This window comes from Anser brachyrhynchus (genome assembly GCF_964034855.1).
Source record: "Anser brachyrhynchus genome assembly, chromosome: 27".
In the NCBI taxonomy this organism is placed as follows: Eukaryota; Metazoa; Chordata; class Aves; order Anseriformes; family Anatidae; genus Anser; species Anser brachyrhynchus.
This window is the reverse complement of record NC_137720.1, coordinates 4,249,318-4,273,468: the sequence shown is the minus strand read 5'-3', so window position 1 is coordinate 4,273,468 and position 24,151 is coordinate 4,249,318. Positions and strand designations below refer to the sequence as shown.

The following is a 24,151-nucleotide window of genomic DNA, read 5'->3' as shown; positions in this document are numbered from 1 at the left end:
ATGGGCGTCTGCACATCAGCTCACCTGGCCATCCGTCCCCATCTCCCTTCAGAGGGTTTCTGCAAAAAAAACAAAGTATACCAGGAGATTTTCTGCAAGGAAAAAGCACTGCAGTGTTTTGGATTGTGGTTTCTGTCTCCTTGCAGGGCTTTTCCAGTTCAGAAGGGAGAGGAACACGGTGGAAAGTGCACGGGCATTGCCACTGCACCCCTGGTCAGCCTGGCTTGGCACAGCTGCATGCACACACAAACAAGGGTGCGCACAGGGCATCGGGCAGTGAGCACCAGCATTACCGGGGTGATCCGTACACAGAGAGCCCAGGGATTCTCCAAATTGCGCAGGGGTCATGGGTGCAATAAAACACGGGTGCGACAGCGCGAGCGTGCGGTGCCACGTGTCACCCCATCTTCGAGGCAGTGCCCCAGGTGGGTGCCGCACGTCACAGGGCGCCGGGGCTCGCAGCAAACGTGTGCGCACAAGAGGGGATTTGTGCTATTTTTACCGACCACTTGCAAGCCGCCTGCGGTTTAATACTCCCCCTCTGTCGCCGGGCCCCCGCAGTGCGCGGCTCCGCAGACACCAGGCGCCACCGAGGTAAGAGGGGTCCCGGCCCCGGCTGTGCTGTGGGTGCTGGGGTAGCCCCACGGCCGGACCAGCTCCCCCCAGCAGGCGAATTTTGGCTGAATTTCTCCCCCTTCTTCACGGGGGGGTGCTCCTGGGTCTGGCAGAGAGCCTGGTGAAACCTGCATCTGCCAAAGGTTTCCTCTGCTCCCGGAGAGAGGAGCGGTGAGACCGCCACGGGGAGAAGTACCTGCCCCAGCTGCTTTGCAGCTGACGTTTGTTTAATTTTCCTGAAAAGTGGCAAACGGGAGCATTTTGGGAAGCACGAGCCCTTTCATCCCCGTTTCACTGCTCAGGGTCACTGGTGGGTGCAGGGAGGTGAATTTGGGGTGCGAGCAGCGTGCGTGGCATCGTGCTGGATGTGCACAGCATGCCACCAGCCCCTGTGCTGCGGGGGGATGTCAGGATTGGCTGTGTTGGAATTAAGGGGTTTTCTGTGATTTAAAGTTGTTATAAGCTTTTTAAGCTTTTCACAGCTGGAGGCATGTGAACAGTGCAGAATTAACTTGTCCCCATCAGAGAGCAAAGTCTTTTTCGGATGCTCCATATCTGGCTGGAGCCCCAAAATCCCTGACACAAATTTGCTGGGCATGTCTTGCTGCTCGGTAGAGCCCTGGCTGCCCTCTGGGAAGTCAAATTAAGAATGTTTGGCCCTAAAACTTGTTTGACCTTGGTAGAGGTCACTTGGCTGAGGTGTGGTGTGGGTGCCAGCTCCTGGGACTGCGGCTTGGCTCCACCGGGGAAGGAGGGAGACGCCGAGCGGCTCTGCCAGCCCCTTCCCAGCGCCAGGGAGCCAAAGGCTTCGCTGCCCCCCCGGGACAATTGGGAGGGAGCAGCTGGGACCTGACCCGTGCCAGCCAAGAGCAGCCGCCTTCCTTGTGTGTCCTCCGGGATGTTCGTTTTGTCACCAAAAGCCTCCAAAAAGGAGTAAAATCGGTGGCTTACATCTGATGGATGGGGCTTTTGCTAAATATATATATATATAAATATATATCTCCTGTTCTTGGGGTTATTCCTTGTGGGTCCAGGGATCTGGCAGGTCCCGAGGGAGAGGGCTCCTGCTGGGGTTTTATGGCATTTTCCTCGCCAGCTGCAATCCTTCAAGCCACAGTTCTGGCAAGGCAGCGGGGGACGGGGAGGAGACAGGGACAAGTGGACGGGGCTGGGAGGTGAAGTGCTGCCTGAAACACTGGGATTTGCTCAGCACAGCCCCCACGCATGCCTCAGAGCTACTCCTTGAGACCAGAAACAGTCTTTTTTTTTTTTTTTTTCCTTCCCAGCAGTAATCTTTGGGGTTTAAAATGCTTCCCAAATTCGTGGGGATGCAAAACGTTGAGGCAAAAAATCTCGGCTTTGCTTCAGTTCAAAGGAACAGAACTAAACACTGAGGAAAGCCATTTCTTTCTGAAACGTGTCTTCAGTTTGTTACTCCTGGATGGAAAGAGGAAAGAAAAATTGTCATTTTCCAAAAGATTGGCATTTTCCCCCAGATTTTTCTGTCACTCGAGTTTACGCAGCAGCTGGCCTCTGGGCGAGCAGGGGCAGTGTTAGAGGCAGTGCTGGGGAACAGCATTTTGCAGCTGCTGCTGGGGCATAGGATTACAGAGCGTATTTAAAATATGAAACCCAGTATTTCACGGGGATGTGGATGCTGAAGGAATCTGCTCGGCTGCATTGTGTGGCCGTGGCTCTGTCCCTCCTCGCTCCGTCCCTCCTGCAAGCCCGTGGCTCCACGGGGAGCTCTGCTTTGGGAGTTGCTCACCTGTTTCAGCTTCATTCCCTTTTTAGTTATTTATTCTTGCATTTATTTATTTCCAGGAGAACAGCACGACGCCACCATGCCAGAGCCGTGAGTAGCAGGGGTTTCCCTTGGCTTTCATTAAATGCTCCCCGTCTGCTTTGCTGCTTGTGCTGGTTGATCCTGTTTGTTTTTATGGGGTCCAGGCAGTGCTCGAGACCTCTGTGCCGATCCCTTTGCAAAGATCACCTGTCTTCGGCTAAAAATTGTTAGTGATTTCAACAACCTGATTGAAAGCTTGGAGCTTTCCTACATCAGAGATCCTGACATCGGGGACGCAGAGGGGTGGAGGTGTTCACCCGCTGGCGGCTGAGCCCCAGCAGGGCCACCCCGAGCAGGGTGCCCAGGGCCACGTCCAGGCGGGTTTGGAGCTCCCCAAGGAGGAGACCCCACAGCCTCGGGGCAGCCTGTGCCAGGGCTGCGGCCCCCCCAGCACAGCCGTGCTGCTGGGGGTCAGGGGGAGCCTCCTGGGCTCCAGGTTGTGCCTAGCACCCCTGGGCCTGGCCCTGGGCACCGCTGACAAGAGCCTGGCTCCGTCCCCTCGTCTCCTCCCTGCAGGAACGTGCAGCCCTTGGGGAGCTGCCCCTGAGCCTCCTCTTCTCCAGGCTGAGCAGCCCCAGCTCCCAGCCTCCGCTCACAGCAGCGATGCTCCAGCCCCTCAGCACCTTCACCGCCAGCCTGCCCAGGTCTCTCTTGCACTGGGGAGCCCACAGCAGCTCTTGCTTTGCCACAAGGCTCCTGGTAGCACATGGCACGAATATAACACGTTTCCCGAATAGCAGAGGGACACCCCCCTGCCAGGCTTCCATCGAGCAAGGCCCTGGGAGACGTCTGAGCCCTGCCAACATGAACCAGGCCCCGGAGCGCCGGGCTCCAGGCTGAGCAGGGAGGTGTGGATGAGGGTGCTGTGACCCGAGCCTCAGGAACCTGGCACAGCGGGTACCATGACAGCTCGCTTGCCACATTTGAATGGAATTTCGGCTTTTTGAGGGGTGGTCTTCAGCACCCACTGCATTTCCAGAGAGCTCCGTCCTCTCAGCCTGGCTGCAGACTGGGCTTACTTGTAGGAGCCAACTATTGCACGCAGAAATAAGGACACCAACTGCAACCACTCGGGAAGCTTTGCTTAACTGCCACCTCCTTCTGACTGCTGTTCACTGATGCCCCGTTCTTTCTTCTCCTTCCTTATTGCTCCTGCCTGAACACGTGCCTGCCTGCAGGGAGGTAAGTGCCCTGCCTTTCGGAGTGATTTGATGCTCCCCTGCGTTTGCTCTGAGTTTGTTTTCAAAGCTTTTTTCCTCCCCTTTCCCCTAGAGAAAATCCAAGATCACAGCCTCGCGCAAGCTCCTGTTGAAGGTGAGTCCTAAGGGTTGGAAACTCCCTGGGGTTTGGCTGGGGAAAAGGAGCTGGGGTTGGTGGGACAGCGATGGGGCACGGCCACAACGTGGGCTTTGGGAGCAGCTCCCATCCCCACCTCGTCTGCTCAAAACCCCTCACTCATGTGGGCCCTGTGGCTGACACACCGAACAAATCTCCCCTCCCCTCCACTTTAGGGAGGTGGGAGAGTCTCCGAGGCCTTCTGCTCTGAAGCCACAGAGCTGGTGTTCGGGCACCGAGAGCCCTGCAGCTCCCCACCTCGTGGCTTGGGAAGGTCTCGGGCTGCCGCAGCAGAGCAAAGCCACGCAGGAAAGTGCTGAGGTCGGCACCCACCTGGACCACCGCAGCCCTCTGCTATCTCAGCCCCGCCGCTCCCCTGCCTCTGGGGTCCCCACACGAAGGCCGCTGGGGGGTTTTGATGTGTGCTGCAGCAGTGCAGTGACCTGGGGAGGGCAGCTGCAGCGGGGAGGAGGTTTGGGGGCAGACGGGGACGTCCCCATCCCACCCGCAGTCCTTGCGTGGGGAGGCTGCGGGACGGACGCAGGTGCCTGGACATTCACACCTCCGCCGTCTGCTTGTGTCCACAGAGCTTGATGCTGGCAAAAGCAAAGGAGGAGTGGGATCAAGAGATCGTGGACAAGCAGTCAGAGAAGGAAAGGTACCTGTCGGAGCGGATCACACCGCTGCACACCAGCGGGCTCTCCCTGAGCCAGCTCCAGGTATTTCTGTGTCCTGAGCACGGAGCGAGCTCCTCTGGGGCACAGGGGCCAGCATTCACCGCTCCCCTGTTGTGCTTGGCCCCCAGGACCTGTGCAGGGAGCTGCACGAGAAGGTTGAAATTGTGGACGAAGAGCGATATGACATTGAAGCGAAGTGCAACCATAACACCAGGGAGGTAGGAAGCAGGACGGGCTTGCTGTTACGTGACCTCCTGCCCGGTTGGTGGGGGTCTGTCAGGGACTGGGCTGAGCTGGGACATGGGACGTGCCCCAGCCTTACCTCAGGGCTGCCAGTTGCTCTGCACAAGTGGTGTCGGGTCCGGACATCGCTCAGCACAAGATCTGTCCGTGCTTCAGGGAGCTCAAACTGTCCCCTGGGTCCCTGGGCAACCTCCTCACCCCCCTGACCACCACCTGTAGGGCCGAGAGCTCCTGGTGGTCCGGCTGCCACGAAGGCGGCTGGGACAAGGCGAGGGCAGCTCTGTGCTCGGGTGGACAGTCCCTCGGTGGAGGTGTCCCCAAGGCCAGGCCTGTCCCAGCTGTGGCTCAGGGTCAGCAGAGGCCTGCTACACGCAGGAGCGCCTTGTGCAAGGCAGTGACCTCCCTGCCTTCCTCCTGCAGATTAAAGACCTGAAAATCAAAGTGCTTGACCTGCGGGGGAAGTTCAAGCGACCGCCCCTGCGGCGGGTCCGCGTCTCCGCCGATGCCATGCTGAGGGCTCTGCTGGGCTCCAAGCACAAGGTCTCCATGGACCTCAGAGCCAACCTGAAGTCCGTCAAGAAGGAGGACACGGAGAAGGTGGGTCGCTCTCCCGGCGACGGAGAGGCCTCCTAGGACTGCCCTTGCCCTTCTCCAAGGTCCTTTGTAAAGCCTCGGGGGTTGTCCTCGTTCCTGGTGAGCACGCCGTGAGCGTGCCATGCCCATTGCATGGCGCCACGGGAGCAGTGTGGCTGGGCCAGGCAGCTGCTGGATGATGGCAAGCGAGAGCAGAGGCTGCCTCGGTGATGCTCTTCCCTCCCAGAATGAGTGGGGCCCTTCCAGCCGGGGTACTGCAGCTCCCCCTGCGTACCTGCTGAGCTGCACTTTCAGGGAGTTTGGTCTTTGGTCTTCTTGGGAACAAGCAGAGCTCCTGTTTACTGCAATCACGCCCAGAAAACACCCAGGAGACTCCCAGACCCAGATTAGATAAGAGGAAGCAAGCCCAGCAAGCACGCTTGAGACAGGCAGCCCAGTCCTAGTGGCTTTGCAGAGATACAAGAAGGGAAAGTCTTCCCCCAAACCAGGGGCAGCACACGGTACCCAGACCCACCCAGGGGTGCTGAGCTCCTCCGAGGGGCAGGATGTGGGCATGGGGACACAGCGCCAACAGCTGCCCCTGCTTCCAGGTGGGAAATGGCACCCTGAGGGCTCAGGGTCCCAGCTCTGCACCTCGACCTCGTCCTGGCTCACTGCCCTGAGCCCGTCACGGGCTAAATATCCACGAGGAGGCACAAATCCTGTCACGGTGCTGGCTGTCGGGTTGGACATCCCAGCAGTGCTGCAGCACTGCACTTCGACAACCCCAAAAAGACCGGGGGGATTTTTTCTTGGTGCCGTGTTCAGGAATTGCAATGTTTTGGTCCTTTCTGCAGCAGCCAAGAAGAGTTGTGCTGCTTTCCCAGTGCCTCTCCCCAAAATCACCACGTTTTACTTCTTGGGCCCAGTTCAGCAGATTGCACAGGAAACTTCATTTTCTATTCTTTTCCCTCTCTCTCTCTCTCTCTTTTTTTTTTTTTTTTTCTTTTTTTTTTCCCCACTGTTGCTGGTAGGGCATGTTTTCAGCCCTTTGGACAGAAAACTGCACTTACAGATCTCAACGCCAGGCGGTGAACAGATCTGAGTCTGTTGCAGATGCCGTGAGATGATTTTGGGGCCCGGCTCGTCATCTATGAATGCCTGTGGGCTGGCAGAGCCGGTGCCTGGCACGCTCCCAGGGCCGCCGCCACCTCCCCATTCTGCCCCAGCTGTGGCCGCCGGGCTCTCCCAGTATCACCAGCAACCCCAGTCCCACCCGAGAGCTGGGAGGAAGCACAGACGGGAGCCTCCTGTGCAGAAAATGGTTCTGCTCGCGTTTGGTGTAGCTCTGGAGTTAGTCCCACGTGCTGGCTTTTTCCTCCTAAAGAGATTTTCTGGGATTTTTGTGCCTTCCAGTGCAGCTTAGCCAGGCTTTGGGCAGGTATCCCCGCGCATCCAGACCGTGCAGAGCCCAGGCTGCTGCTCGCCGTCCTCCCGGCCAGCCCCAGGCCCACGGGGCAGAGCGTTTGCAGCAGGGCAGCTGCTGACCCCGAGCAGGGCTCTGTGCCATGGGGTGGGATGGTGTGGGGCTGCCGGCTGCCCCCCCCGCCAAGCCCTGTCCCCGTTCCCCCCGGCAGGAGCGCCCCGTGGAAGTGGGCGACTGGCGCAAGAACGTGGAGGCCATGTCGGGGATGGAGGGGAGGAAGAAGATGTTCGACGCTGCCAAGTCCCCCACGGGGCAGTGAGAGGTAGGGGATCAGTCCGCCCTTCCCTGCGGTGCCCTTGCTCCCTGCAGCACCCCCCGCCTGTGCTTGTGGCTGGGGCAATGCAGAACTGCCCCAAACAGGCACCGCCTGCCCCATCTCCCACCCCACACGGGGGACGCGTCCCTGCCCCACACATCCCAACCATGGAGCCCCCACCAGCAGCTCCCCCGGCTTGTGCTCCCCGTCTCCCCGGGGTTTGCCCACGCTGCACTCATCCTGCACAGTGCGGGCATGGCTGGCACCAGCTTCGGGCAGCTTTTGGTGAAATTCCTCTTCTGCCCCACTGCTCTGCTCTATTTCTCTCCTGCAGGTGTGCCAGGACAGAAGAAGGTCCCCAACCCTGCTGCCTGCCCCCTTTTCCCTTGCTGCCCCTCCGCACTCTTTGCACCCTCACCCTGAGCTCAGCACCGAGATGAAAAGTGTGGCCAACCGCGCGGGAAGGAGATCCGAGCTTCTTCCTTCCAGCTCTGCCTCTTGCCCTGCTCCCACACGGCCCCAGCACAGCGGCTCCTGCGGGCATCACCCCCACGGGACGTGCTCCTGGAGGGGCCACCAGCCCGCCAGCCCCTCCTGCCACTGCCCAGATGCCCCGGGGACGGCTGCCGGTCCCCTGCTCCCCCACCCTTGGGTGCAGCCTGAGATGTGCCCGCGCGGCTGCGCGTGCATTAAAGGACGGTCTCCGGGGCTGTGCCGCGTGGGCTCCTCACTGTGTGGGCCATGAGCAGGTGCTGGTCCACAGTCCCCCGGGGGAGACATCCCAGCCCTTTCCTGCCACCCTGCGATGCCCTCGTGATAGCGCTCAGGCCAGCATGCCCTGGGACCAGCCTTGCATGGGGTCATCTCTTCCAGCCCCCGTTGGCTGCTCCCTGGTGTCCCCCAGCCCTGCTGAGACCCCCAGCCCACCCCCAGCCGAGCCACACCACCCTTCCCTATATCACAGCCCCCCAGAACTGCAGCTGGGTGGGTGCAAGCAGGGCGGAACACGACAGCAGGGCTGGAGGGAGGAGAGGGGAGGATTGGTGAGAATTTGCACCAAAACGGGACCTCTGCCTGGTTGCACTGCAGGGGATGCTGAGGCTCAGCCCTCTGGGGGGGGGGGGGTGTTGCTCCTGGTCGTTGTCCCTGTCCCCAGGGTATCCAGAGCAATTGCAGCATCCCCATTTTCAAACCTGAGCCATCCAGAGGGACGTGGACAGGCCGGAGAAATGGGCTGCAGGGACCTCGTGGGGTTCCCCGAGAAGTGCCAAGCCCTGTCCCTGGGTAGGACCAACCCCAGCCCCAGCCCCAGGAAGTGCCAGGGGCACCCACAGGGAAGCAGCCAGGCAGGAAAGGCCCCAGGGACCCTGCAGGACATGAAGGTGACCAGGAGCTAGCAGTGTGGCTCACAAAGAAGCTGATGGTGTCCTGGCCTGCATCAGGCAGATGACTTCCCGAGGTCCCTTCCCATTTCCACTATCCTGCGGATGTCACACTGTGTCCCCCTCCGCGTCCCCCTGGCAGGGGCAGCACCACCTGTCCCACTCCTAGGGCTGCTGCCCAGCGCCCAGAGCCTTTCCCACCCATGTTTTCCTTCCAAAGCTCAGCGTGGCAGAGCAGCCTCGGCCCAGCACAGTGCTGGGGTTCGTCTCCGATCTCGCCCCTCCGAGCTCGCTGCCCGAGCGGGCGCCGCGCCAAGGCTGCGTCCTGGGATCTGGGCGGCACGCTATCCCCGGGGGAACTCACACACTCGGCTGCGATTCTGGCAGGGGAAGAAAGGTGTGGAGGCAGAGGCAATGGCTGTACCTGACCGACTGGAATAGCTGGAAAATGCAGGGAGGTTTCATGGAAACAAAGCCTTCTTTAGACCTGAAACAGAAGCAGAAAACCCCAGCCGAGTCGGGGTCGAGAGCAGCTGCTTTGAGCTGAGCGTTAATTACGATAATTTGGGACTTTAATAAAAGGGGTCGTGTTTGCAGGGCAGGGAGGGATGGCAGTGAGATGAAAGGCAATGCAGGTGATGGGTGCTGTGGGACCAGGCTCCCGTGGGTGCTCCTCAGGTGCCCAGCTCGTCACCAGATCCTCAGCACCAAAACGCCCCAAACCGCGGCTGAGCCAAGCCTCGGGCTCGCCAGCACGTCTCTGCACCCAGGGTGTCCTCAGCAAGGTCCCAGACTTACGTGTGCTCATCGCAGGCTGCAGCTGACTTCGTGTGGCCAGCCTGGGTTTTAGATTTGGGGGAAAAAAGGAAAAAGAACAACCCGACCCCAAACTCCTTTCTCTGCAAGTTCACCTACTTTTTCGATACGATGTTCTCCAGTCACTGCTTTCATCCTTGTCTGGCGCAAAACCATTCCCATGACCATCAGTTGCCACGGTTGACAAAGTTTTGTGGATTTCAGCTTTCTTAGAAACATGGAAACCCCCCGCCTTGAGTCTCGAGGGGAAGATGCAGCTGTCTGCTTTGAGCTCTCCTGGCTCCGTGCCCTGGGAGCCAGCTCTTCTCCTGCCCCTTGCAATTCCAGGGGGAAACTGCAAGGTGCTCTCCTTTGGAAGAGAAGATGATGCTTGGAGCAGTCACTAATGAAACTGAATTTATTTCTAGAAGGGCATGAGTCAGTCCTGTCTCCTTGAACTGAACAGGGCCTTGTGCCTACCATCCCTCAAGCCGCAACTTTTGGCAGCCAAGAACCCCCAGAGCAAAACAAGGGAAGCTCAAAATTGCAAAAATTGCTTGAATTGGTCAGTCAAAAAAAATAAAAATCTATGCAATGATTTTCAAAGGGAAAGGTTTTGCTGTCAAAACTGCAGTGAGGGAGATGCAAAGGGATCGGCCTGATGTGGCCATTCAAAAATCTCCCTCCTAGCTGGCTGTAAAGCCAACTAAATCCTTCTCCAGGATGCTCTGTGCCCTTCTTGCTGACCGTCCGTCCCTGGGGACGTGTCAGCTCCACCGGGTGCTGCCCTGGGTGCATTTGCAGCCCAGCTGCACCCCTGCAGCTCCCTGCCCCGCTGGGTCTGCACCAGGCTGCCAGCCCAGAGAGGAAAGTCAACCTCTGCCTCGTTGCTCATATCAGAAGGAATTCCTCATTGATTACAGCTAATTTCCTGTGCTGTGAGGGATGGGATCTGCCACACAGCTGCTTTCCAGCTGGCAACATCCTTCCTTCCTTCCTTCCTTCCTTCCTTCCTTCCTTCCTTCCTTCCTTCCTTCCTTCCTTCCTTCCTTCCTTCCTTCCTTCCTTCCTTCCTTCCTTCCTTCCTTCCTTCCTTCCTTCCTTCCTTCCTTCCTTCCTTCCTTCCTTCCTTCCTTCCTTCCTTCCTTCCTTCACTGTAAATCACTTCGTACAGTGGAGGTACCTCAGTACTAAGAATTTCTAGTGCATCGCCCCAATCTTTCCAAAAGCTGAAGGAATTTTAGGCAGGGAGCAAGGGTGCTAAAGGAGCCGAGCTGGGGCTGATGCTGGGGACCAAGCAGGGCAGGGTGGAGGTGCAGGATCCACCGCTGGGCCCTGGGGCGAGGCAGAGGAATGCCCTAATTACAGCACGGTTATGGAAACTGGAAGCTCTCCACTGCCCTGTAGCCAAAGAAACAGGCTCTGCGTAGGGATGAGACACAGGACACTGTTCCCAAGGGAAAAAAAAAAAATAACAAAACCAGCTGATACTGGTCTAGCTCCTTAGCGGGTATAAATGGGTGTCTTCTGCTGATCTGCGTCAGACGAAGGTCTGGCCTCCCGGAGCTCCTCAGGAGCTGCAGGGCTGGCTGCAAGCTCTCCACCCTGGGCAAAGCGGGTGTCCAGGGAGAAGCGGGGCTCTACACCGTAACCTTGTCCTCCTCCTCTCCTGGGTGGAGATCTGGGGCGGCAGACACGGCAGCCTGGTGCGTGGAGCAGGTCTGGGTAAACGTCAGCCTGGTTCCCCGCTGGCATCCCTTCCCCGCAGGGATTTGTGCCCACACCCAATTTCATCACCTTCAGCTTTGTGGACCTGCAGCTGGGGCTGAGCTGGTGAATGGTGCTTGGGCGATGAGCGTGGGGCAGCCGAAATAGCTTTCCAATAGGGAAGTCTGGTGTCACAAAGCTGCTGGTGCTCGCTGAAGGCGTCGGCAAGCTAGTGGCTAAGGGTGACTCAGTAGGTAAGAGTTTTCCTGGCTTTCCAGGAGCAAAGGCTGGAAAAGGTCAGCCACGGTTAAGAAGGAAAGTCCAACCAGAGGTAAATAATCAGTTAACAGATAGGAAACAGCAATGGTGAGATAAGCCTGCAGATAGTTTGGGTGTATTCGGCATGGCAGGGATGAAGGGTCATGATGAAGGCATTCAGAGGAATCTTGCAGGATTGGGATTTGGGGATAAAAGATAAAAGGGCTGATGAGGTTCAGGAGAGTACAAAGTGACACACAGAGAGAAAAATTCAGCATGACTTCATGTTTAAGACAATGGGCTCGAGGCTGGCCATTGTCTACCTGGGAGTGAGAGCCTGGGATTAGAGCAAACATGAAAAAAAAAAAAAAAAAGGCAGCATAGGGGAAAACATGAGCTAACCGCTCTGTCACAGCAGAAATCTCAGACCAGGAGTGTCCTGGAGGCTGGAGATCAACGCTTTGTGCAGCCAAACAGCTCAGCATGAGTCAGCCCCAGCTGGAGAGGTGGGAGCTCTTCCTGCAGCGCAGACCCGGGGAACTCCTCGCTGGAGGTTCATGCCAGCAGTTCTCCTGGGCTTGAGAGAACCAGGGCAGATCCCCGGAGGAGCAGCCCCCTGGGGGGTCTTTGGTTCAGCTCAAAAATTGTCTGAGCTGAAAATAAAGACCGGGGGAGTGTGAGGGGTGAGCGTCATCAGCGCCTGTCCCCTGCCTAATCCCTGTCCGCTAAATGCCTGTCTAGAATTTCTTCATCTTCGTAACAAGAGGAATCACAAACCACGAGGTTTTATGTTCCTTTGCCGTATAGATCCTAGCTGGGGATGTTCTTTCACTACGCTAGTGTAATCCTTTTTATAAATCCTGTTAAGTCCTATGCTTCAGTGATATCCTTTGGCAACGAGTTTTGCAAGTAAAGTGCTCACTGTGCATTAATCAGAAAGGTTTATTGCTTTATAGTAGTTTGCTGATGCTGGACTGCTATATATAGTTTGCCAGCAATTAGCGGGACGCTTACAAGGTTATTTAAGTAATTTTTTTCCCTTGTACCACAGCTCACTGAACTTTCCGTATGTATGACAACACTTGAAAGACGGCTGTGACAGCAAAGAGGAAGAAAAGCAGAACGAGCCTGGCTCGTGGTGGATGGCTCATTTGACAGGGCTATATTTTAGAGACAGGATCTTAATCAGGCACCTTTGATTCAGTGAGCTGCTCGGGCGCTGGGCACACCCTGTGGGGCAGAGGCAGGGGCAGGAGCCCGGCCACATCACCGCTCCTGGGGACCCCGTGGGGACCGCAGACCCAGGGGTCCCAGAGGACTTTTGCAGGCGTCCAGCAACCTGCCCAGCCCGCGGTGCTTGGGGTGCCCCCATGGCCCCGGTGAGCTCCCCGTTGCCTTCCCCCTGCCCTTTGAAGAGGGCACGGTGTGAGCGCTGGGGGCACGGGGGCTGGGGACCGGCCTGGAGGGGCTGGTGGCTTGGATGGGCCAGGCCAGGAGCGGGATGTGCGCGCACAGGGCTTCAGCACCCAAAAATCACCCCCTGCTCAGGCTTCCCCCACCTCCCCCAAGACTTTCTGAGTGCTTTTTACTGCAGCAAATCTCCTAAAAACGGGGGAGCCGTGTCTGCTCGACCCAAGGCATCCGGACCAGGCTGCAAAGAGGGGGGCACCCTCCCCTGTTCTTTGGAAAGGGCCGGTCTGCGCCCTGACGGAGGTGTTTTAATGACTGTTTTGGATCCCTGAGAGCCAGCGGCTGCCTCCTCCCACGCAGCCCAAGGTAATTCACCTCCTCCAGGCCAGCGTTGGAGGAGGTGTTGACGGGCGCAGAGCGGCTGGTAGAACAGGTTCTGGGCTGGGAGTTGTCTCCGAAACCCTGGGAGACCTGGATGGATCCAGCCCCGAGCACGGGTCCTTCTCCGAGCCCTGGCACAGCAGGCAGCGCGCAGGGATTTGCTCTGCGTGGCACTCCTGGGCAGGGCGTCTTTTGCGCGGCGCCGCTAGTAGACAAATTACAGCCTTGCCTCTGTCAAGGTAGATAAGAGACCATGTGATGCTGCGTGGTGGTAAACGGGTTGCAGGCAGGGTAAAGGTGCACAGGGAAATAACCTTGCAGGGAGTCCCTCCCTCCCCGAGCAGCGCAAATCCCCGTGGATCCGCCGGCGCCTTGGCCTGGATGCCTGCGCAGGTTTTGGGGGCTCTCTGAGACTCGTGAAGCCGGGATGTCTTTCAGCAGGAGGAACTGGTCCGATCTCTCCAGGTGGGCGCCTGGGGGGTGGCTGAACGCGGCCAGGAGGCGAGGGTGGGCTGCCGGCACCGCGGGGCGTCGGGGAGGACGAGGACAGACGGGGGCTGCCGTCGGGGGGCTGCTTGCGGAGGTGGCTCGGTGCTGCTGGGGTTTCTCGTGGGTGGGTGAGATCGGAGGCAGTTTTGTTTCTTCTGCCTGGGGAAACTGAGCTCTGCGTAGGAAAACAGCTCTGGAAAGGCATCCTCGCCCCGCGCTGGGTGTGTTCCTGGTCTCTGGGTCTGTTTGACTTTCTCCGGTGGGCTGTGGCACCGGGCTTGCTGCAAGGGTGGCTGCGGGGCTTCGTGCTCACCCGTGCAGCCCCTGGGCGCGTGTCCCGGCTCTGCCCATCCGGTGCTGAGCAAGCCCTGATTCATCCCCAGCCTCTGAACCATCCCGGCCCTGCTGCTGCGCCCTTCCCAAAAAGCAATTTGGGCTCCGATGGAAGCTCCTGGGCACGGCTGGGTGAGGCGGGGGCTGGTGGCTCACGGGGATGTGGGGTCAGCCCTGATCCTGCACGGACCCAAGGCTGGTACCGCCGACCTCCGCTGCTGGCTGCGTGGGCGGTGATGGTGGTTCAGACACAGCCCACAAAACGGAGCAGAAATCCCCATCGGGGTGGTGGATCAGAGACCAAGTCCCCTCACCCAGCTGTGAGACAGTGGCCAAAGGGTCCCCAGATCAGCTGTAATTTTGGGTGAGACACCCAGCCCGGTCAGCCCAGAGTTGGGAATTGAGGTCCTGTTGCTCGGAGGCTGCCAGCTCACACCGCTGCCTCCACCATGGGTGCACAAGTATGGATCCAGAGAGCATCCAAACCCCGTCCAGATCCACCTCTGTGCTGTGCAGCTGCCCAAACACAAGCCCAGTGGGGTCCTGCACCCACGAAGTTTCACAACGCAGTGAGGCAGCTTCTCCTCTCTCGCTAGAAGAGGCAGAATTCCCTGAAACAGCACAGATGTCAAATATCTCAGCACTAATGATTAACAGGGCAGGAGAGGACAAGGCAGGGGAGACTTGCCAGTCTTCTTTTACTCATCTCTTTGAGGTTAAAAAAGGCAAGACAGTGAGAAAGAAATCCCTCTTTGAAAAGAGGAGGGAAAGACTGGCAAAGCAAATCCATAGCCTAATGTGTGGATTATTTAATTACCGATAATGAGAAATTGCACGTTGGTAACGCCAGGATATGCGCTGCCTCTGCAGGAGCCAAGCAAATTCGAGGCAGGAAAATCTGTTTCATTTTGAAGAAGCCTGTGCATGCAAATCAAAGAAGTAACCAGCTCTCACGCGTGTTTGGACTGGCTTTGGGGCTCCATGCTGTCACCGCAGGAGGGACACGCAAAGAGAGCTTGGCAGAGGCACAGCCCTGCAGCCTTGCAAGCGCAGCCCAGCTGTACATCAATGTTTGCAGGCTCATGGGACGAATGCTGCTGTGGGGGGCTGGCTGGGGACATGTCCCCAGGCAGAGCGAGACCCAGCTGGGGATGCTCACAGAGGCTCCCTGTGGCAGGTCCCAGCCTTCTCCAGCCCTGTCCCACCCCATGCCACACGTTGGGGACCACCCGGGGGTGGCATGCTGGGGGTGATGGGGATGGGGGAGCGGGAGGGCAGCACACCCCGTGGCATCGCTCTGTCTCCAGACAGGGGCTGAGCTGCCCGCTGGGACCCGTGCTCTCCGTTCTGCTTTACTGACCCTCCAGCGCTCCCCTGCCTCCATCCACCAGGAAGAACAGAAGCCGCGAGTGGTTGCGGGGGGTAATGTGGTTTAATTTATGACCCAGGCTTCATTACACAGTAACTCGCAAACCACGCGGCGAGTCACTGTGTCCGCAGCAGTGCTGGCAATACCACAGACCCAAGCGTGCTCTGACTTTCACGTTCATAAAGCCAAATTCAAAGCAAACCCTGGGCCTGGATGCAGCTGGAGTGCCAGCCCCTGGTGCTTGCAGGGGGCCAGATCCTGCGCGGGAGGGCAAATGCCAGGGCTTCCCAGGAGGAATCTGCCCCTGGTGGTGCTGGTGACCCCGTGTGTTTTTGCAGCCGGTTCAGGACTAGTGCTACAGGTACATGAACGCTGTTGTGAAAAATGCAATGCAGGCACGAAATATTGCCCAACACAGCTCATGTGCTGGCAGAAAGGCTGGGCATGGTTTGCACAGCGGAAGGAAGGGAAAGCTGGTATTTTCCAAACAGTTTTTTATTCGTGTTTGCATTTTAGTCTAAAAAATATTAATTGTTTAAAATAAAATCTTTAAAGGTAACACTTTAAAGGTGCTTATGAACCTTGTCATTTTGGTATAAGCTGTGGCTGTAATACATTCCTGGTCCTTCTGGCTTTGGGAGGCCACACGTGGGGAGCAAGGGGGCTCCCGTGTCCCTGTTCCTGTGCAGAGCTCTTCAGCGGTACTTGCTCTTCAACCTCAGATGCTTTTGCATCTGAGGCTTTTTGCACAATAAAAATTAAAATGCCACCCCCACAATTCATGCTGGGGCTAAAACCGTCTGCCACTCGTGGTTACCCTTCCAGGTCGTGTGGTTGAGATCCCTGCGGTGGCTCTAGGGTCTTGCTGAGTTACAGGTTAAATATCTGTGCCTGGAAAGGCTTGCTTAATGTAGGGATTCCTTTTAAATGAATGCTGCCTTAAACAGGAGAAATGAGGAGTTGGGAAGTCAAGTGCTTGTGTTGGGAAATGCCCGGATCAGCTGGGTGGAGCGAGAGCACTTTGCGACACCCGGCTCGCGTTGGTGTCCCTCTGCCCCTGCCCCCTGCAGCCCTGCTGGGGAGGGTCCCTCCGCCACCCCCTGGGCCCTTCTGCGGGCACTGTGGTCCATTTTCTCTGTGGGATCCCCGCGAGGCACACAGCCTCACCATGACCTAATGTTCCACCCCAAACAGCCTGGCCAAGCAGAGGACACTCGAGGATGAAGAAGAGCAGCAAAGGGAGCGCCGGCGAAGGCACCGGAGCCTGCTGTCCTCCTCATCGGCGGATGAAGAACCTCCGAGCCCAGTGAAAGACCCCAGCCCAACGCCCAGCAGGTGCGTGAGGTCCTGCTGGCATCGGCCTCGCTCGTGGTGCTGAGCGCTCGCAGCTTGCTGCCTTGTTCTCTTGCCTGGGGTGGAGAGGGGTAGGATGTGGCTGCATGGACAAGGTAAATAGGACATGTCCCCCTTCCCTGGTGCTAGCACAGGCCAGCTATGTGGTGAATGCAATGAGGGGATTCAGGACGAGGATAAATATTATGCCATCTACTTTCCAAGCCCTGGAGGCCATATAGGTACAGCCCATGTGGTCCTGCACAAGTGTCCTACCTGCCCCTTCCCAGACTGGTGCCTGTGTTTGCCTGGGAAAGGAGGGGAAAAGGCTTGTTTGGCAGACTGTATCTGGACTGTGGCTGACAGCTCCCATAGCAGATGTTCTTAGAACCTGCGTTTTAAACCTAAAGACAGTGACATTTTTTCCTAATCCACTGAAGGGACAGTCACAAGTCTCAAACAGGGATGCTGCTCTGAGCCCACAGCACAGCTCCTTGGCACAAGACTTGGTGGATGCCAATGTTTTATGGGGTTTCCAAAGGCTACTGGACACATTTATGGAGCCACGGTGAGCTTCTGAATATCAAGACATGCCCTGAAGTCCCCCAGCTTCCCCTGGTTGGAGACTTCATACCTGTCCTGCACTTTTCCTAGGCATCCACTATTATCCCGCTGCTGAAACTGCTGAGAGGCCTCCTGCACAGAGCAGGGCTCTGCTGCTGCTTGCTGTTACCAGCTCTCTGTTTTTGCTAGCATTGCTCTTTCCTTGGGAGGGGAATGGGAAGGAGCTGGGCTGCCTTCACCCCACTTAAAACATTTGTTGGCCAGTCCTGCAGGCACTCCTGGTCCAGCCTGGGGGGTGCTTGCTTTCCCAGGCCATGTGCTGCTGCCCTGGCTTGAGGCTGCAGAAATGCTTCATTTTTCTGCCAAAAACAAGGAAAAAGAGACGTGATACAAACTTTTGGAAACTTTTTGCCGCAGCCCTGGCACAGGCTGCCCAAAGGCTGTGGGGTCTCCTCCTTGGGGAGCTCCAAACCCGCCTGAACGTGGCCCTGGGCACCCTGCAGGGGGGACTTGAGGGACCCAGGGGACCCTTCCCACCTCCACCACTCTGTGATTTTGTGACTCCAGAGACACCTGTGGGATTTGTATGTGCCCCAGAGCCTCTCTCTGAGTGAACCTCACCTGCTGGAAGCCATGCCTCCGGCCCAGGGTGCTGAGGCCTGAACCCTGCTTGGTCTCTCTCTAGGCCCCAGTCCCTGGTGAAGCCGGCGTCTCCGGAGGAAGAGGAGGAGCGCAAGCTCTCGGAGGTGCTGAAGACACAAGAAGGGAGACGGACAAGGTCCCCGTTGGCTGTGTCCGAGAAGCCGAAACAGGAGAAGGAGCAGCGGGAGGCAGCGGTGGGAGCGAGCTGCGAGCAGGCTGCAGCTCAGCCCCACACGGGGCAGGAGAGCGGCCGGGCTGCAGAGCGGGGTCAGGATGCGGCCACAGGCAGAGAAACCCCAGCAGGAGACCAGCACCCAGAGCCAGCCCGCGAGAGGAAGGTGGTGGTGAGGGGACGGCTGCAGGACAAAGAGGGACAAGGCGCAGGGACACCCCGAGGGGAGCAGCGGAGGGATGAGGGGGAGCCGCAGCAGCAAGCGGCTCCGGAGCTGGGGGCTTGCCGGGTCCGCGAGGTGAAGATCCTGACCCGAACGAGGACCCGCAGCACAGAGGAGAAGACAGCCTCGGAGGGGACCCCCTCTCCGGACCAGGAGGTGAGCAGGATGTGGGAAAGGTGCTGAGCCTTGGGGTGGGCAGTCCTGGAAGGACAAGAGGAAGGGCGAGAGACCAAAAGTAGCAGGAGGGAGATGCGGCCTCTGGGCTTTTGGGGGAGGTGTGTTTGGGCAAGGTGCTTCTCATTTGGGTGCGGGAGGGCTTCGTGGTGCTGCTGGAGGAGCAGCATCTCCTCGCCATGCATGGTTGGGGGGGTGCCCATGCTGTCCATGCCCACACTGCACTTGCTCTAGAAGATCGACGAGGTGGTACCGGGGTCCCACCACCTCCTTTCCCTGCCTTGCACGTGCTATTCTGATCACCTTCTCCTGGAAGCCCCTACTGATTTCCATCAGGCTTTCACTGAAGGGGTGTTAGGGCTTTGTGAATCCAAAGAAGACAGCCAAGGCTTGGAGGGTTTGGATCTCAAACCCCTGTCTCCAAACCATTTCCACCCTGGCTGCTCTGATCCCTGCACCTGAACCTTCCCCACAAACTCTGCACAGGTGCATCAGATGTTTGTTTTTTCCTCAGCATCCACCCAGGAGCCCCTTGAAGGAGGTAATACAGCCACCTCCCACCCAAGATGAACCTCCAGAAAAGTCAGATGCTTCTCGAAATTATGCCACTTACAGTAGCTCCATCAGAAGAAGCAGCCCAAGGACTGTCTCCTTTCGGGTAAGAGCAAAAGCAAGTGGGAGGAAGACTCCTGTTAAGGCAGTGGAAGATGAAGGAAGGGATGCTATGGTATCCATGCCATGTTGGCAGAGCCTGTTTCAAAATGTGTGTTTGAAATCCATCCTTGGTCTAGGCATTGCAGCTCTGCTTCAGTCTTCCCTCCCTTTCCCTTCTCCTTGTCAGACCAAAGGCGTGTGACTGTGGACAAGTCCATGTTCATATGCTTTGTGCTGGCATGGAAACTTGTGGGAAGTGGTGAGAAAATAGAGAGCACGTTGTCCTTGGATTTCCCAGAGTCACAGGAATGACCATCCGCCCTCTGGCATTTCTATTCTTCTCTGAGAATGCAGGAGGAAAAAATAATCCATCCTCCATCTCGTTCCTTGTTACATCCCTGAGAATATCTCCATTTCTAGCCTGTGCCCACTTAAAAAAAAAAAAAAAAAAGGCTCTGTAATAAAAGGCTGGGAAAAGCACCAAAGCCATTGAGTTCCTCCATGCTGTGAATTAGGGCTGCTTGGGAAGGCTTACCTGAATTCACAGTGCTTCACTGGGAGTGAAATAGCACTACCAAGTGTCTTCAATCCAGACAGCTTAGATGTGAGGTGGGCTCCGGTGGGGGTGAAAGCAGTGCTAGACTGAAAACCGGGGAGCTGACTCTGGCCCAGTTTTCCCCGTGTTTATCTGTGATGACCAAGGATGGCTCCAGTGTCTCCTTGCCTTGTGTCTTCCAGGTGATCTCAAGGAAACAGAAAGAAGAAGATGAAAGCCCTCTCACAAGGAGGTCAGCAACCCTCTTCATGCTGCTTCGGCCTTCCTGCGCAGGGATGCTCGCCCCTTGTTTTCCAAGGGAGAGGAGGGGATGGGACCTGGGACCAGCTAGTGAGTGCCCTGGCACAGGTCTGCTGTCCCCAGGGTGCCTGGCTGACCGGGCAGCGATGCCTGGAGTGAGAGCAGACAGACCAAAGTCCACCGCAGAGCTGGCATCTCTACAGGTCACCCCCAGCTTGCCCCTGTGGTCTCTTGGTTGATGCAGTCTCTGACCGGTGTTTGCATCTGCACTGCTAGGAGTTGGTTACAGTGCCACAAAAGTGTCCCCCCACCCTTGGAACTATCCAGAACCCAACCGTACAGGTCCCTGAGCAACTTGATCTCGCTTTGGAGGGCAGTTCAAGTTACCCTCCGCATCTCTGTGGCAAGGTTTGGGCTAGGGGCTTAAAACTTCTCAGGGAACTGAGGGCTCAGGTCTGGAAGCAGGGGGTGGATAAGACTCCCCGTCCTACCTGGGACAGGGGAGCAGGGCTTTATGGGCACCTGGGCTTGCTCCTGTGGGTACCATAGGCAAAACCCTCCTGACCTGTGTGAAGATGCAGCTCACACCTGGCAGCTGAGGACAGGGTAAATTGGGCAGCTAAGAGCTCTTGTCAATGTATGGACCCTAGGAAGGTGGTGAGACCCTGAGATCTCAGTCATCAGCACTGGCAGACGGGATCAGGTGTCAGATGGGGTCTCCTCCCAACAAGTGGAGCCCCCCAGGACCATGGGCCGAGTCCAGGGCACGGTGGGGGCTGCATTCAATTCCCTCCCCTCTTCTTCACCAGCGCGAGCCTGAGGATCCCAGGTAGCAACACCACCATCGAGGAGAAGTTGGAAAAGTACACCTCGGCCGTGCAGGTACCGAAACCCTCGGCACAGCCAGGCTGGTGCAGGGATGGGGAGGGGAAGAGGGAAAGGGGGCCTGGAGCTGAGCGGGGAAGGCAGAGGGGGACTGGGCTTCACCAAAAAACAGCCCTGATGGGGATGAAGACAGTCCCATGCAGAAAAACGGATCAGCCTCAGGGTTTAGGAGCAGAGGGGATATCCCTTGGAGAGGGTCATGGGGATGCTGCGTGGTCCTGGTGGGCAATCCCATGAGCTGGTGATGGGCAGGGAAGGAGCTGACCCAGGGCTTTGCTCTTCACCCCTTGGGGTGCAGCACGGCCCCTGCTCACAGCCCTCTCTCCTCCCAGCGCTCGGGGTCGGTGAGATCTTCCGTGACTGTTCAGAAGAGCCTCGTGGTGACCTCGGAGGGGGTGGCCAGCAAGCGCAACTTCTTCGAGGCCAGCGCTCCCAGCAAGGCTGAGCCGCTCGCAGCCAGGAAGGTGAGGGCAGGAGTCGCCGGGGGGGTCCTGTGCCAGGGCAGGCACCAGCTTTTTGGGCAAATCCTCCCTGGTTTGGGTACCAATGCACACTGTGGCAGGCTGCTGGTGGGAGTTTGGTGGTTGTTGTGTGAGCAGGGCTGGGCTTGAGCCACCGAAACTGTGCTCTGGCAGCGTGTGGGTTTGTGCCGATGTGCTGGTATTTGGGGAGCTGGGAGGGAGCCAAGGTGTGGGCTGGTCTCTGCCTGCTGCAGGCTTGTCCCGTCTCCCTGTGCCCTGGGGTTCGTCCCGGGTTGCCTTCGTGCAATGGGAGAGCTGGTGCTGCAACCCTGGTGTCCCTCTCTGTGCCACAGGACAACCTGAAGATCCCGGGGTCGGTGACGTCCCGCATTAATCTGTGGATCAGCCGAACTCAGGAGCCTGCCAAGGAGGAAAGGAGCAAGGTACCAGCTTGTGCCAAGAGCTCGGGCTCAAGTCCTGGCAGCTGGCAGCCTGGTGGGACACCCCCCTGCATCTGGGGCAGGAGGGCCTTGGAGGGTTTGAAAAACCCCCGGCTGAACCCACTAAAGGGCCTGAGAGAAGCTTCGGGTCGTAGGTTCAGCTGCCACCTGCAGGCCGCTGGGAGATGAGCTGGATGCTCACTGCTTACCCACGGAGCTCTGTGGGGCCTGGAGACAGAGTGAGGATGAGTTGGGTGGGAAGGGACCTCAAGCACCACCTAATTCCACCCCCCCCGCCATGGGAACAACACCTCGCACCAGGCCAGGCTGCTCAAAGCCCCATCCAGCCTGGCCCTGAGACCCGGCGTGCACCAAGAGGTCCTGCTGAGTCCTGGGCCTGGTCTGCGTCCTGGTGCAGATCCCAGCCCCCCGGTATAGGGGGTCCCACAGCCAGGGGAACGAAGTGCCTGGCTGTGGGGACTCAGACTCGGGTGCTGCTCCAGGGATGTGGATTAAAGGGAGATGGGCAGGAGACCCTTTGGCCTCGAGACAGCTCACTGTACTTGGAAAGGAGAGAATCAGCCAGGACAAATGCTGGGCAGGTGTCGCCCCGTAGAGCAATAAGATTTTGCCGCTGCTCGTGGCAGCTGTGCGGGTACAGGAGGGGCAGCTCCAGCCCAGCCCCGCAGCTGGGGCGGGCAAGCCTGGGCACCCCGGCGCTGAGCTCCGGGATTAGCACTGCCCAAACGTGTCTGTGCCGGGAGGCTGAGCTGGCTCTGGCTGCTGGGAAAGGGTTTGCTCCTGGGGTCACTCCTGGGTAAGGCTTTTTTTCCTTGTATTTTCCTGTAATAAAGCTGCCATTCACCTCTGCGGGCTGGAGCTGCACTTGGTTTTTGGGGTCTACCAGGTGTAGGATCTCAAGGCTGGCTGGTTTTAGCTGGGGCAATCATGCTTTGAGGGCTGGTTACAGACAGCAAAGCAATGATGCGTATGATGCATGGAGAAAACCTTCTCGTGCCACTCACGGCTCTCTTATTTGCAGGACGTCGGGAAAATAAACAGCCTGCCAAAGCGTGACGTCTGGGTAAAGCAGCCCAGAGACGCCCCTGCAGGCACCAAGGTAGATGTGGAGCTGCGCTGAAAACTGCTCTGAGCTGGGGCAGAACTGGGACCTGCTCGCCCGTGCATCGCCCCCAGCCTCAGCCCCGGCCTCACTGTTTCTCACTTTCTCTTCCAGCTGCAATAATATCATATGCAATAATATCAGATGATCTGGGAAAAACTGGTTTGCTCTGGAGATCAAAGCCTGGCCCTGCCCAATCATCCATGCCAGCCCTGCCCACTGCCACGAGAGTCCCCACTGCCACGTGTGGGTGGAACGGGGTGGCCGGGGTCCTCTGCTTGTGGGCTGGGAAGGAAGAAGGCTGGAATCCCAGCCCCCCGTCCCCAACCCTCACCCCCTGCCTCTCCAGGAATACCCTGGCCTGGAGGTTCCCTGCGGGTGCTGAAGGCAGGCTCTTGCCTCTCTTCCCTACAACATTTTGGCATTCTGCTCCTAATCCCTGGCTGTGCCCCAAACTACGCTTGCTAAGGGGAACAGCCTGTGCGCGTACCTTGCAGCTGGATCCTGCTGTGGGGTGAGAGGCTGCTGGGCCAGGGGAGTTTTGGCTGCCCACCCATGGACCGTGCCCATCCCTGAGTGTGGGGTGAGGTGGGGGTGCAGGCAGGTGTCATCCTCTCCCCAAGCTGTGACTGCTGGAGGGGACCTAACCCCCCTAAAACACTGCTTGCAAAGTTGCTTGTGCACCAGCCTAGCTTGAAGACCCCGCGGAGGGCAGGTGGACCTGATAGCACTGGTGCTTCCCTCCAGCACACAGCTCAGACGTGTCCTTCTCCACCTCTCCCGTCCCCTGCAAGCAGTGACCCCTTTTGCTGAGTGCTATGCGGAGGACAGGCTGGCCACAGACCTACTTGTGGGGCTGCGTGGAGCTGGGAGCCCTGTCCTGGGCCCCTTCTGCCAGCCCTGTTCCCCTCTCACACTTCCCCTGGAGCCCTTTGTGATGCAGACCCCAAAGCCACCTGGTCCCCATGCTCCCCGGCTGCTGTGCCCACCCTGGGGGGGCCACAAGGTACTTTGGGCAGCCCATAGCACGATGCTCAAATCCTGCTGGGGCCGTGCCACGGGCTGGGGCTGTGCCTTCAGCAACCACTGCGGTGTCCAAATTCGGTGTGGGACCCTCCTGCTGCCCCTTGGTCTCATCTTGCTTGTCGGGCTTTAGAAGGGATTTGGTTTTCCTCTATGACTTTTTTTTTTTTTTTTGGTCTAATAAAAGTTCTTTCTAAGAAGCTCCTGGTTGGCTGCTCCTGGACTGGGACCTGAAGGGTTTGCTTCCCATCTTCTAGCAAGAGGAAAAAAGGCAAAAACGTGAGACAGATGTCTCAAGGGGGGGGGGGGGGGAGGTAAAAACAATCCGAACTTTCACAGGACAGCATCTTGGTGCGGAGGGTCTGGTCCCTGGTGCTGCCTTATCAGCGTCCCCAGCCCTAGAAGGTGACAGCTGGCTGGCTTGTGTCAGCCCCTCGGGCACTCACGTATCTCCGTCCGGCGGGTTTAAAATAGCAAATCTCTGAGGCCACACAATAGCTTGGGCTT

The 24,151-nt window shown here is 58.0% G+C and overlaps 2 protein-coding genes across 3 annotated transcripts; both read left to right on the top strand.

Moving 5' to 3' along the window:
• Positions 1-218: 218 nt before the first annotated feature.
• On the top strand, positions 219-7,739 carry TNNI1 (troponin I1, slow skeletal type). The gene is made up of 8 exons (XM_080569017.1): positions 219-594; positions 2,440-2,470; positions 3,734-3,775; positions 4,384-4,515; positions 4,602-4,691; positions 5,137-5,313; positions 6,927-7,037; positions 7,366-7,739. The coding sequence occupies exons 1-7, from the start codon at positions 347-349 to the stop codon at positions 7,032-7,034; spliced, it is 828 nt and encodes a 275-aa protein (XP_080425143.1). The 5' UTR covers positions 219-346; the 3' UTR covers positions 7,035-7,037; positions 7,366-7,739.
• Positions 7,740-13,233: 5,494 nt separating this feature from the next.
• Positions 13,234-23,841, top strand: LAD1 (ladinin 1). Of its 2 annotated transcripts, XM_080569009.1 has the most exons (10): positions 13,234-13,429; positions 16,350-16,490; positions 17,737-18,244; positions 18,777-18,920; positions 19,655-19,704; positions 20,522-20,594; positions 20,930-21,061; positions 21,412-21,501; positions 22,541-22,618; positions 22,736-23,841. In XM_080569009.1, exons 1-10 carry the CDS (start codon positions 13,392-13,394, stop codon positions 22,742-22,744), a joined length of 1,263 nt encoding a protein of 420 aa, XP_080425135.1. In that variant the 5' UTR covers positions 13,234-13,391; the 3' UTR covers positions 22,745-23,841. The 2 variants fall into 2 exon arrangements, with proteins under 2 accessions (XP_080425135.1, XP_080425134.1); XM_080569008.1 differs by having other exon boundaries at positions 13,253-13,429; positions 22,541-22,756.
• The last annotated feature ends 310 nt before the right edge of the window (positions 23,842-24,151 follow it).